The following is a 14,214-nucleotide window of genomic DNA, read 5'->3' as shown; positions in this document are numbered from 1 at the left end:
ATAAGCACTAGAAGTAAAATTAAAATAAAAAAATATGCTAGACCGCAATGCATAAACTAATTAATGAGCTTACAATCCTATTTGTTTATGTCATTATAGAAATTTATATCCCGCCCTTCAAATATATTATTGGCCATCTTACAATACAAAACCAAGTAAACAGTAAAATAATTTTAAAAACATGATTTGCATCATGACAATTTCATCAGAAATAGTGATGTCAGATAATTCCAATGAAAATGGTAATAGAAATTACCAGTGTTCACTTGTTTAACCCATGTCCAGAACAGAAATTAATCCAGCAAATATTATTGGCATTTGCTATTGCTGCTGCTCTCAGCCTGCAAGTTAGATGCAATTGATTGTGTTCCTATCATTTGCATACTGTTTCCTTTGCACTTAAATAAATGGGATGGAATAATGTAATGACAACGTAACTTATGGAATTTCACCACGGTGGAAAATAAGGCAAATAATGTAAACAAATGCAAATGCATTGCAGAAGATGAACTGCAGTGGAACAGAAACAGCGCTTCATGTGACAAATATAAGGTGAAATGAAAAATGATGCCTTCTTATATCCCTAACCAGAAAGCAAATCCCAAATAAGTTTGGGTTCAAGCAAACTTACTTGGAAAGGAGGATGACACAGTTCTGTGCTCTCCGGCCATCGATCACAGAAAGCTCTTTGACCTTTCGGGTGGACAGGTACAAATCTTCGGTTGATCCCATTTCCTTCTATAAATAGTTTTTTAAAAACCATGAAAATCAGTGCCATATATTTTTCCTCCTCCTTCCTTTTTTCCCCTGCCAGTGCAGAAGTGCCATTATCTAACCAGTGTTGCAAGCCCAAGGAGTTGAACTTGCGTGGAAATCCATCTGAGATGCAGGATTGTAATGAAAGGGGAGATTAAGGAAGCCTAGGGTAGATTTCTCTGTCCTAGTTCACCAGATAAACCAGAAACATTTACTTGCAGATTATGGTACATTTACAAACACAGAGGATTGTGTGTGCGTTTGGGTGTGTGCATATGTCTAGATGTTAAAAGTAGGTCTGTCTCTCCTCTCTTTCCCAGCACTGTAAACAAGATTGCCTGTGCAGGTTGAATTAAAGTTTTATAGGACAATTAATTTTATAGCACAATATTTTTTTTTAAAAAAAAGAACTAAGGAAAAGCCCCACATGCATTATGGTGCAGTGCATGCCTTGGCATCCCAAGAAACACAATGTGTCAAAACAACAACAACCAAGCAATGCTAAATCAGGTACCAGTTGTGGATTATAAATAAATAGTGAACATTGAATAAAATTTCTCCGCTTCTGCCCAAAGAGGAAAACACCGGGCAGGTTCTTTGGAATGGAACAAGAGACATGAAAAGGACAGTGGTTTTCCATGCTCCCTCCCTCCCTTGAAATTCATGCAAGGAAATCCTTACTATCTCCTCTCCACCTGCTAAAGTGCAAATAAAAGTGAAGGGTTTCTCATGCAGTAAACAGTGTGGTCGTGCAGCTGCTTCTGCTGAGTCTCCTAATGTAAACAGTGGAATAGAACTCTGAAAGTCAGACAGAGGACAGGCAGTAGTACTCACCTGCTTACAGGAAGAAGGAGGGTTAGTTAGCAGGTCCTACTCAGGCAGGATTCGAAGAGAACAGAGAAGGAAACATGCCAACAGTTAGCCACAGCAAAAAAAGGCACAGAGTTTACCAAAGCAACAGTATTTGGTTTCCTAAGAGATTAAAATGCTATGCCAGCAAAATGACTCGGTTTTTTTTGTTTGTTTTTTATGAAAAGAACCAAAGAGGAAACACATCCGGGTCTGTTCTTCTCTCGGCATGTACATAAGCAGTGAGCTTGTATATTTTGTGCAAAAATACTGCAGACAGTGATTATCGGTGCAATCCTTTGCACATCTGCTCAGAACAGCTGGTCCTATTGAGTTGAAGGACTGCAGTCTAAGTCTCTGAACTCCTTTCTGCAACAGCCATATAACCAATATTTTAAGGCAGGGAATGAATGCACTGAATACCCTAACAAGGATTAGTCAGGGAGTTCAAAGTAAATTCTACTCAAAACTAAGCATTTGAGTAATATTGTCTCATCCTTCTATAACTAGCAGCAGATACAATTCTAGGGAGGGGAGAACAGACCTTTGCCTTTTCAAAGAATGAAGGAGCAGTTTAATATAAAGGAAAGCAGGAAGAGACATATTAATACCATATTAATTGCATTGAAGAAAGAAATACCTCATTCATGCTCTCTCTCAAGAACAAAAGAACTAGGATTTGCTTTGACGTTTGAATTTGGATGCATTTGTTTATAGTTTAAAAGTCACAAATTCAGTCTAAGTAAGTTTAATAAGCAGAGATATCCACAAGATTTTTGCCCCTGCAATGCCCCACCATGACAAACTAGGATGTCTTCACATAACCACCCACCCCACTACATTCAAAGCAGGAAGCTTCCAGGTTTGGAACAAGCCAGGATCTTAAACTGCAGTCTTAAGAGCTGTGATCATTGTAATATTTGCATGCCTCTACTGTCTTTCCTTTACCAAAGGCCCAGAAAAGTATCTCAGGGTATGGAAAGGAGGTGGTAGCAGATGTTCTCCAGGCCCCAACAGAGGACTGTAATTGGAACCACAAGTCTACACAACATTTCTGTCAAGGATTTTGGGACATATAGCCCCAGCTTCCAGTGAGATGAGATACCCTGCCAGGGCCTGGGGTTCACCCAACCGCCTCTACAGCCTTGCCCTATCCTGTCCAAAGGTAGGTTTCTGGGCAGGAAAAGGTGAGATAACGAAGGGCACATTTGCGAGAATCCTTTGAGCTTTTTTGTGAGCATTCAAATCCAGTGCCTGCAAAAAAGTGAGCCTTTGCACACAGCCAGTTGGAACGCTTGCAAAGGCCTGGCCCCTTCTAAACTGAGCAGCAAGACACTCATGAACTGCTGGCCAAGGGGGCTAGGGATTAATCTCAAGTGGCGCCTAGAGACAGAGCAGACTGTGTGCTGTCGGTGGGAAGTAGTACTGACTGGCAGGAGCTGTGCCAGTTAGAAAACAGGGAAACCCAAGGCAGAATGGAAACTGAAGTTTCCATGTTAATTCAGAAATGACCCGCCAAATCTTCACAACTTTCTTTGTGCTCTAAAAAGTGCATTTTGCAGAGATTCACACAAATAAAATGGCCCAAATCCAGGGGGGACTAGGAGGTGTTGTAGTCAGGGAAGTTTATGGATTTATTCGCTAATAGCTTCCATTGGTTCCATGTCGTAATAGCTGGAACAGGATATAATGTCAGAGGATTTAAAATTAGAAATAGCTCTTTTTGTATGTTGTCTGTGATACCGCACTAAAAGGGGGGGTGGGGTGCCTATAATAGGGTCCACCACTTTATATTATTGGATAGGAGTTATTTAGGTTACAAAGCACCTTTGGGCTATCATTTTAACAACAGCAGGCTGTTTTTCAAGACAACTGGAAAAGACCATGTTTTCAGAATACATTCCAATAGTTAGGAAAGAATTTGGGAAGCAGGCAGGAAGGGGGGGAGGGCAAAACCCCATGGTACTGTTCTAGCTGAATTTCATTCATCAGAGGCAGACATAATGCAGGTGACTTGCTTTCCAAGAAAAGGAGACAGAAATGCTAATAAACAGCTGCTGATAAAATGACATTGCTAATGTTATAATCTGTAACTCATTTGTTGGAAAGAAAAAGAAAGGGGGAAATAAGTGAAGTGGCACCCCCCCCCCCAAGCCAAACTAATCCAATCTCGCCACTGAAAGCTCTAATTGCTCAGAACGTTTTATTCAAGAGGAGTAGGGTTGCAAGGGCTAATGCATTAACAGAAAAAAAGAAAACACAAAATCAGTAGCACTGAATAAAAAGATCAAGTATGAGAGAACAATAAGAACCCCAAACATGCTACAGGTTCAAATAACTGCTTGCTTGCTTGCTTGCTTGATTGATTGATCCTTTATTTTGCACTAAGGTTAGATGCAACTGCAGAGTTTAAAGCAGGTGTAGTCAACCTGGATCTCTCCATATGCTGTTCAACTCCTATCAGCCCCAGCCAATGGTCAGGAGTGATAGTAGTTCAACATCTAGCATCCCTGGGAAGCTGCTGAGCCACTGTCATGTAGACCACTGCCAATGTCACCTCTGGGCCATTATTTCTCAGCCTGCTGCTCCAAGCAAAACCAGATGGCTTGGTTGAGGGCCCATCTCTCATGATGCCCCAGTGCCCCTGCAGCACACTAGGTGTGCCCAACAGAACTCACTGATGGAGGAGGGAGCCAACTGAAGGGACCTTTGCTCAGTCCTGCCCCCTTCCTACCTGCAGCTGGCCTTGCTTACTTTGAAATATATGAGAAAACAGCCCCACTGCTTGCTCCTCTCCATTGGGGCACCCAGTCCTGGAAACTATTTCTGCAAAGAAGCCCAGGAAGCTTAGGGTTTAGAGTGAAAGGAATGACAGGAAAACTCCTTACCTGGTGTCTCTGATAAGCGGAGAACATTTTTTCAAAATCCTCCAAGTCCAGCATCTTGAAAGCCCTTAAATCATCAATTTCATGCCAGATTGTGCCATGTATCTTCTCCTACAGTCCAAAGAGATACAGAAACATTCAGGGAACAAATAACTATGCAGGCTTGTAGCTGTGTGTGTGTGTGTGTGTGTGTGTGTGTGTGTGAGAGAGAGAGAGAGAGAGAGAGAGAGAATTATTATGGTCAAGCCCTAGTTAAGGTCAGCAGGGAAAAGGCAGAGGGAAATTGTGCACTACAGAAGAATCAGAAGACTATCATTATGTAGTCTTCCCCCAATCCCTTTAACTACAGTTAACATTGTAACATGTAACACTAAACCAGAAATAGTGGCTTAATGCTCAAGCTCTCTTCATCTGCACACAGCTATTTCCTGTAAGTAGCAAAACAAGCCAGGATCTATCATTTAACCATAGCTTCCCATTGCACTGGGCGGGTTTCGCCTACTGAACTCGATCAGCAGGTGCCCTGTGCTTCCAACTTGCACCATGGGACTTCCCTTCCCTCCCCCCCACCTGTGCCCCCCCCCGCCGGGAGAACACCCCCCCCCCCAGAACAGCACAAGGGGAGGAGACTGGTATGTTCTGTCTAGGAAGCTGACATTCTTGTGCAGACGGGACATCTGTAATAGTGCAACGTTGAACCCCACCCATTGTGAAGCCAGAAACTATGGTTAATGGCTTCAAAACAAGACAGGATATGGAAGCCCTGTTTTTAAAGGTGCCTTATGAATCCACACTTGTTTGGATGCCACTGAGCCTTGCTTCTTGGTTTGCAGTCTAAAATCTGCTTGCAAAAGAATTTCATTGCAGTTTTTTTTTGTTTAACTGTAAAGTGTCCCCAACATCAATGGACAAAGGCACTGTTAACGTAAAATTGTTGATTTTATGCTAAAGAACTGGAGACTTTAAAAAGAACACAGAAATGTTCATGGTGGGGGGGGGACTCAAGGAAATCACATTGGCAACCATTATTATTTTCACAGCATGTGGTGTCTTATGGTCCCAAAGAAAAGATTACCAAAGAGACCTCTCAAAGGCTCCTGGCCTGAAAGTTCCTGAAGTGCACTCACGCAACAAAGTGCATTAACACTTCATTATTGAACTAATTAGGAACAGCCTCCATTTCCCACTCACCGCCTTAAAAAAGAGCAAGAGAAATGTGTTATGCTAGAAAGGAAACACAGGAAACAAGTTGATGGTCAGAGCGGAAAAAAAAAAGCAGAACCTTTTAAGAAATAAGATTAAAGGAAGGAAAATGTTTTTTTGAAGAAATAGAAAAGTGTTTTTTTTAAAAAAAAAAAAGCACAGCAATGTGCATTTGCACTGTCTTGAGGTGGCTGAGCAAAGCTGTAGTCCCTATCAGTGCTATTTTAGCTGGTATGAAATACCATAACCTCTTTCTTTTTGCAGCCCATGACAGTCATTTTATGCTGGTACCCACAACACCTATCAAGATATGAGTGCTCACACTCATCAAAAGTGTTGGTCCTTATCCGAAGTTGAGAAGCTGAGAAGACCATAGTTGACTGTGTGCCCCTAGATTCGTGGAGCTACTTAGAAGTGCATTCGTTTTTCTGGGAGAATCCTAAATATTTTCTTCATGGAGCAAGAAGCTCAAAAGCTAAACTTTGGAAAACTAAATTTTCCATGGGAGCAATGCTTATATTCATGAGACAGCAGAGGCTCCACCATGAGAGTTAAGGGAGGCATACAAAGCATGCTACGTCCACTGCTGTCACCAAAACTTCATTTTTTCTCTCTGGCTGCCTCCACTAAATAGTTCTTTAACCTTCCAGAATTGGCCCAACCTATTTTCAATATTGGGTAGAATAGCATGTCACTAAGAGGCAGGGTGAATGACAAGGCCTCAGACCAAATTATTCTAACCCGAATTATGCCTTTACTTAAGGAATTATCCCTTACTTTAGTAAGGTGTGATGGATTGGAGCTTTATTCCTAGTAACCCAGAGCCAAGCCTGAAACTGGCCACGTTAGCTGGATAGGAGTACCCTTGTTGTTGAAAGTCCCTTAGAGAAAGGGGAGATTCCTATTTTAGGAGGACCTCAAGAGTCTGGTGTAGAAGGGAGTTTAAGAGAGTCCCGATCGTCACCACAGAGAAATAAAAGACAACAGGGGGAATTTGAGAGTCCGAGGGAAGGTCCGTCGCATAAGGCAACAAGTTAAACAAGTTTTGGGGAAGCAATTTTAGGGGGGGAAACCCCATTTTTACCATTTGAGTAGTACAAATGAAAAAATAAACAGATATTATTGGCTAAATTTATATTTCTTTATTATTGCCTGGCTTGACCTTCCTGTGTAAAACTTCCTGGTGGAGGGAAGCCTCCCATTCCCGTGCTGACCCTTTTTACTCATGGGGAAATGGACGGCTGGGACAGACAACTTCCTTACACTGCATTTTCATTGCTCAGTTATGGATTAAGAAATTTATAGCTGCTTTTCATCAGTCAAAATGACTGAGTATTGCGAGTGAAACAAAAGATTCACCTAATGACAAATTATTCCCTTAGCTCCAGAAACATAGTTATGGTCGCTAATCAGCAATATAAAAATACAACAAATTCTTGTTCTTTTTGCTCTTTTTTAAAAAGTTACTTCATCTGTGCATCATTCCATTTCCCCGCTTAATGAGATATTTTTATTCCATGTGAACCTTGGAGAATTAGTTATCTGGCTTCTCTGCTATGCAAAAAGTTTTAGTCCATTATGAGAAATCAGACCTGTGAAGAAAATTTCCCAGGACTCCCCAGAGATTGCCTAAGACATAAAGCAAAAAGTATTTGGAGCACACACAATTAACCAGAGTACATCTTTATAAGGAACTGGCCCTGCAGAGAGGATTTGTTTCTCGAATGCATTGTACAATCCCATTGCCTCATGTCATTGTGCACTGACATACTTGAAATAAAGTACAGTCCTCTGGGAGAGAAACTAGAGATAAGGGAAGCACAGAGAATGGTCATAGCAGGATCCCTCCCTACAAAATTGTTTAGTTTCTATGCCCTCTTGTTAGCAAACTGCATCATCAACCCGAACCCAAGCATGCAGTCTTGGGTGCTCTAAATGCACTAATATCTGTTTTGCCATGAAAAGAGAATCAAGGAAAATGGAATGAATTTTTAACATGGGGGTGCAAGGCCTGTTCATGATCAAAAGAACATGCTGAGGACTGTGATTTATCATTCATTTTTGGCCTGACTATAGACAGCAGAAGAGACTCATTGCCAAGTCTTTCCTTTTTTTACAGTGCAACTGGCTATTTCCCTGGCCGAAACCATAGACAAGGAATGGGGAATCTGTGGCTCTCCAGATGTTGTTGAGACTACTCTTCCCATCATTTCTAAGCACTGGCCATGCTGGCTGCGCTTGATGGGAACTAGAGTCCAATGGCATCTGGAGGGTTCACCATCTCTGCCAAAGACCCCTCCCTCAACAGAATACCCTTGTACCCAAGTAAATGCCACATTTCAGGTTACTGTGAACTTTTGAAGGGAGGTCTTGTTAGGAAATGGGACATGCTTATTTCATTGAAAAGGCAGTACAAGTTTCAGCATAAATTGTTCACTTCCTCATCCTTGCAAACTCTGAATTCGTCAGGTATATTCATTGTGCACAAAGTCCCCACAGCTATCTACAAGCATTGCTTTAATTCATTATTTCCTTGCTCTTCATTGTGGCCCTTCGTTTCAAGTGTCTTTGTCTCCTAAATTTCATCCATCTAGGGCAGGCATGGCAAAAGTCCATTTCAGGGGCCTAATGCGGCCTGCCGGTCAATTTAATCAGGCCCCCGTGGCAGTATATTTGTAAAAAAAAAGCTCAACTTCAATCCTAAAAAAAACCTCAACAACTTTGGTCAGCCCTCACGCATGTTCACTTCATCAAATCTGGCCCTCTTTGAAAAAAGTTTGGGCACCCTAGGGGTTTTATTTGTCATTGAGTCTATGAGCTGAAACGTATGCCCTACATTTCCTTCTGGGAAGCAAGCAAAACATTATTCCAGAACGCCGAAGAATTTCAGTTCTATTTCTTAAGCGGCCGGGTAGCCAATGTGGTACCTTCCACATGGGGTTGCAGCAAAATTCCCCTCATTCTTGACCATCAGTCACATTGGCCGGGGCTGAAATGAGTTGGTGTTCAATAATGTCTGCAAGGCTCCATGTTGGCTGCTCCTGGTATTAAGGTTTCTAAAGAGTCGTTTCGTAGAAGGTGTTAACCACAGGCAAGTTAGTGCAATGCTTCCATGTGTTCAGTATCAAATGTTTCTGACTGAGTTAATGTAACAAAAGTAAGGGTGTCAAGGGAAATTAGTGAGCTGTTGCAGTTTTCTCCCTGGAAACCAAAGCATCCTCCCCCCCCCAGCTCTTTTTGAAGTCCTCCTCTTGCGGCCCAAGAGTGATGTAAATTGAACAGCTTGACAACAAGAACTGGAAAACATTTCCACATCTTTAAGATAAACAATACAGCTGTATTTTCCTCCTTGGTTAAAGTGACCCTAATAAAGTCCTGCAACCCTACATTGTAAAAAGTTAGGCCTCCCAGTGCGAAATCCTGATTTCCTCATCAAACAGTTATCATTGTTCCTGTTAGGCTGCACAAGCTCAATTAATTCCTTGGAATAGCCAGTAGGAACTGGAATAGACATCTGCTGGTGTGACACTACTCTCTTATTTTTACTGGTTATAGAAGATGGGCTGGTGGACCAAAGGCTGAAGAACCAGAGTTTAAGTTAATATTTGTGAGGACCAAACTACATGCTGTGCTTCAGATTTGTGGGTAGTATGCAACTAAATAGTTGCATTAGAGCAAGAGCAATGACACAACAGAATTTCCTACCCTCTCCTCTTGCCTACCACCATCCCTAAATCTGTTCTGAAGAGTTGGGGGGAAGCCCAGATCAGATTTACGGGATGTACAGGATGAGGAGCAGGAGAAGGGGAGAATGCTCAGTTGTGCAAGGAGCATCCCTTGTGCTAATATAATGCTCACCGTAGTGCTACACAGAATACAACCCCATGGTTGGATCTTCCTACTTTTTTGCTTTGACTGAAATGCAGCTGCAGAAAGAACCCCCCCTCCCTCCATTGCTCACAGCTGAAGATCTAAGAAAATATTTCCCACACTTGGGTCTCCAGCTGTTTTTGGACCACAACTAGTGGTCAGGGATGACAGGAATGGTAGTCTAAAAACAGCTGAAGACCCACATTTGAGAAACCCTGATCTAGGAGAAGGGTTACTTATCCCTTTCTTCAGTACTCTCTCCTCCATCTAAGTTGCCCCTCCCCCCACTCAAACTGCCTCTAATAGGAAAAACAACAGTATTGTCCTCTCCTCCCCCCCTCCGCCGCCGCCTGGTAAGGAACAGCTCTGGGTGTTATGTATGTTCTGACTTAGGTAAGAGTAAGGGGTACAAGGAGGAAAAAAAGTAATTGATCACGGATTTTTCACATGGCCTTCTTTGCTCTGTAGTGGTGGTGGGGTCTCGAGGCCTCTTATAAGAACATTACTAGAGAGCAATCAAACAATCTTAAGTTTTGAAACTAAAATCAACCCGCCACTTTAAAGGGAAAAACAAGCTGCTCGAGTTGAAGGGCAGCGTCATGTGATGCTGTAGCCCTGCACCACTTCAGATGGGGCAGTGAAATAAATTCCCTCCCACAACATGAAAAATGAACACCCCCCACAGCACATGGCCTATACAAAATACAACACAAAGAATAGAATGCGATAGCTTTTTAGTTAACGCTAGAGAACCGCCACCTCTGGAAACAGCAAAGCATTCACTAACCATAAATATTAATCATGGAAAACGCTTATCATATCCTCCCAATACTATTCTTGCAGGCCCCAAAATAGTATTTGCATTCACCTCTGAAGCCCCCATTTATTAGCACAGCTGCCTCCACTCTTAACCAGAGGGGAGGATAAGTCTGTGGTGGCTGCATGCTAAAGAGAAACACCTGTGTGTCCCTCTCTACTTTATTCTCCCTCCCAGAAGTGTGTGTGTTTGTGTAGTTGTTACATCTTTCCTTCGAAGCACTAAGTCCTGTGTTCTGAAAATGAAAATAAATCGCTGTCTTACATTCTCTCCCACAGCCCCACGTGGCTCTGACAGACAAGCACAGGCAGAGCAGCAAATACTTCACTTCATCTTATTTTAAAAGACATGGGGGGGGGAAGGAATTCTTGTGGCATTCCAGAGGTCCCAGGACACTCATTCCAAATGCCTGAGTTGAGTCCTGAGTGACTTGGAGTCTAAAAAAGAGCGTGGATTTCTAGGCAGTCACCCAAATTCAACACAGACACTGTTCAATCTGTATTTTTTAAAAAAAGAAAACAACAATGCCAAGAGAGAAACAGGGGTAGGAGGGAATATAGGGGTGGGAGAGGTTGCAGATCTTGGACAGAATGAATGTGCCATGCAAAAATTAGTCTGGAGACTCCTCCAGAAGGATGTGCTATATGAAGAGTTTTACTAGGGTTGGGAGAGAATAGGGCAATTGTATTCAAGCATGATTACATAATGCATAAGCTGTCATCAATATTGCATTTTTCTTAGAAATCCCTGCAACTATCCAGCACTTCACACACACACACACACACACACACACACACACACACACAACTGAATCAACTTGGTCCTTTCAAAGAGAGGGCACGAATAATGAAACCTTTGAAACCTTGGGGCACTTGAGTATTCTCTTTCTTGTTAGCCGTATGAAAGATTAAGTTTCTAGAACCACCAAACGTAGTGAATTTGATTGGGAGACTCCAAATCTCATCAACTCTTGGTGAGGAAATGATGTTCCTGGGCATGCTTAAATACATCCAGGCTTTCACTATTATGCTCTCACCTTCAGAAGGGTCTGCTTGCCGGAAGGAAGGAAGAGTGGAGCCGGCACCAAAGCCCATCATGAGCTCAGCTGGAACGTGAGACTCCGCCTGTAACGGAACTATTACTTCCAGACTGGCATGTGTGCATGTATGTGTGTGTGTCTAGGTCGAGTCCAAATGTCACTCAGTCCAAAATCTATCAGCACCTCTTTTAAAATGTAGAGCAATCCAAAGATGCCAAATATAAAATGAATACAATTGCCAAGGTCTTTCAGTGAGCGCCTGTACGCTCACCCACAACATTTTGCTCCTGAAGGTTATTCAGCTAGAAATTTCTTCTCAGGCAACCAATTTAATAGCAACAACCAGACAATATCTGGTAAACCTAACCAACATTCACAAGATCCACACAGAATGGCTCTCCTTCCCCTTACCTCACTCAGCTTGGCCCAGTTGAAGGACTTCAGTGGATGAGACGGCTGTGGGGTTGATTTCTTCTTCAGACTGGGCCCAGTGCCACTGAAGGTGGTGGTGGAGGAAAGGGGAGGCATGCCCATGTTAAAGAAAGGTGGTGCTCCGGGAGGTGGAGGAGGTCCTCCTGGGGGAGGAGGAGGAGCGGGCGGAGGGGGGCAGCTGGAGAACGGAAGTGGCGGCGGAGGTGGCGGCAAAACCTCCGGAGCTTGTAGAGAAGAGGCAAACGGGCCACCAGGAGGTAGCTGAGGAGGGGGAGGGAAGGAAATGCTGCCCCCTTGCTGAAAATAAGAAGAGAACATTCTGATTGGTGTTGCATCAAAAACAGGTCCATTCTCAGGTCAGATGTTTTGTGTGAGAGAGGGGCAGTTCTGGCATTTTCAAAGGCAGCAGGAAAGAATTTTGGCAAGATCTTTTCCCCTTTGTCTATCTATGTTTGCCACAATGTCAGTGCTTCTCAGTGCTGGATCATGCCGATGGCCACCTAGTTCAACAACTTGCTATCACAGTGGCCAACCAGACGCCCACTGGGACACCTGTAAGCGGGACCTGAGGACAAGAGAACTCTCCCTCCCTTGGTTTTCAGGAACATTGCTGCCTTGGACCATGGAGGCAGAGCATAGCAGCTCAGCGGCCTTATCCTCCCCACAATGCCTCCCAAGATGTAGCACTCTTCAGGGAGGCATCAGTGGAGGGGAGGGAACATGGGTGACGCAAATCAAGTTTTGAAAGAACATAAGGCAGAAGCCTCTGTTGACACTCTTCTGGTAAGGTCTTCACCTCTGCAATGTTTTTGTTATATTTCCCCTGCTGCCCCCCCCCAAAGATGTGCTTTCGACTTCTCAAGGTTCCTCAAAAATGGTCCATTGCAGAACTTTTGGTCAGGCTTTAAAGCTAGCACAGACTAACAGCAAATATAACAGGATGTCAGCCACAGCTCTATGGCTGCTGGGGAGAGGGACTTTTTATGGTAGTGTCCAAGTATGGAACTCTCCCTTCATATCCATTTCTCTGGCACCATCTCTGTTATCATTCAGGCACCTAGCAAAGTCCGTTCTGTTCCATCCTGCTTTTGTGGGTGCAGGGGCAAAGGTTAGCCACCTATGCATTAGAGCAGGCTGGAGACACCCCAAGACAGATCAATGTTCAGTCAATGGGCAGAGAGAGTTGGGGTTACTTACAACTTTACACAGCACTTACCTTATGGTACAGCGTAGCACATGCATAATCCCACAAGGAATAAACTAAAACCGAAGCAATGAGCAAAATAAAGTAACAGAAAGCATTTGATGTGTGGCTACTGAGTCTATTTTCTTTATCAGAGGCCTTACGAACCTTTCGGCAAGGGTATAACTACTTGCAAACTTTTCTTTCTCTTTAGAAAAGGGCAGGTGTACAAAATTGGAACTTCACTGTATCTCTTTTCTTTTTGTGTTTCTGCATGCTATGGAAGGAGAAGAAAAATCTCTGTATCCTACCGAGAACTCATTGAGTTGTGTTACAAGGTCGGTCATTTGGTCCCGGGTTTGACGTAGCTCCAGAGATTCCTTTTGCAGTTTGTCCTTCATTTTATTCAGCGTCTTCATCATTTCATCTTTCTCCTGGGTCTTTATCTCACATTCCCTTTCTTTCTTCTCTAGCCTACTCATCAGCTCAGCATGCTCTGCAGAGGAAAGAAGACCAAAGTGCAATGAATGATTTCAGACAATCTACTCAGTCAAAAGCCATGAATAAAGGGAACAATGGGTAAAAAACATAACTGTAAACTTCCAAACATTCTAAAGGCTGATTCTTGATAGCTCAGTTGGTTAGAGTGTGGTGCTGATAACAGATTCCAGTATGGAAGAGCTGTGTATTCCTGCATTGCAGGTGGTTAGATTAGATCAGGGGTCAGCAAACTTTTTCAGCAGGGGGCCAGTCCACTGTCCCTCAGACCTTGTTGGGGGGGGCAGACTTTTTTGGGGGGGGGATATGAACGAATTCCTATGCCCCACAAATAACCCAGAGGTGCAATTTAAATAAAAGGACACATTCTACTCATGTAAAAACACGCTGTTTCCCGGACCATCTGCAGGCCGGATTTAGAAGGCAATTGGGCCGGATCCGGCCCCTGGGCCTTAATTTACCTATCCATGGATTAGATGATCCTGAGGGTCCCTTCCAACATTACAATTCTATGATTATAAATGGCTTTATAATCATAGAAGGTAACTTGTAGCTCTCCAGGTGTTGGATCACAGTTTCTCTCATCCCTGACCACTGGCTATTCTGACTGGAGTCGAACAATATCTGGATGGCCACAGGTTACCCACCTATGATACAGATGCAGGGATAGTTTTTGATGAGC

The 14,214-nt window shown here is 43.2% G+C and overlaps 1 protein-coding gene across 4 annotated transcripts in view; it reads right to left on the bottom strand.

Annotated features, from left to right (window-relative positions):
* The window catches only part of DAAM2 (dishevelled associated activator of morphogenesis 2), a 217,002-nt gene that overhangs the window by 44,233 nt on the left and 158,555 nt on the right, over positions 1-14,214 (bottom strand). For 3 of the 4 annotated variants that reach the window (XM_035108128.2, XM_035108129.2, XM_035108127.2), the window contains 5 exons: positions 13,346-13,530; positions 11,831-12,148; positions 4,494-4,601; positions 1,591-1,626; positions 632-738 (listed from right to left, as the gene is read on the bottom strand). In XM_035108128.2, coding sequence (XP_034964019.1) covers positions 632-738; positions 1,591-1,626; positions 4,494-4,601; positions 11,831-12,148; positions 13,346-13,530 — 754 coding nt within the window. The remainder of the gene's footprint in view (positions 1-631; positions 739-1,590; positions 1,627-4,493; positions 4,602-11,830; positions 12,149-13,345; positions 13,531-14,214) is intronic. The other variant, XM_035108131.2, reaches the window with a different exon arrangement.

This window comes from Zootoca vivipara, chromosome 3 (assembly GCF_963506605.1).
Source record: "Zootoca vivipara chromosome 3, rZooViv1.1, whole genome shotgun sequence".
NCBI classification, from domain to species: domain Eukaryota; kingdom Metazoa; phylum Chordata; class Lepidosauria; order Squamata; family Lacertidae; genus Zootoca; species Zootoca vivipara.
Note: the sequence above shows the minus strand (reverse complement) of the source record. Positions and strands in the feature narration are given on the sequence as shown.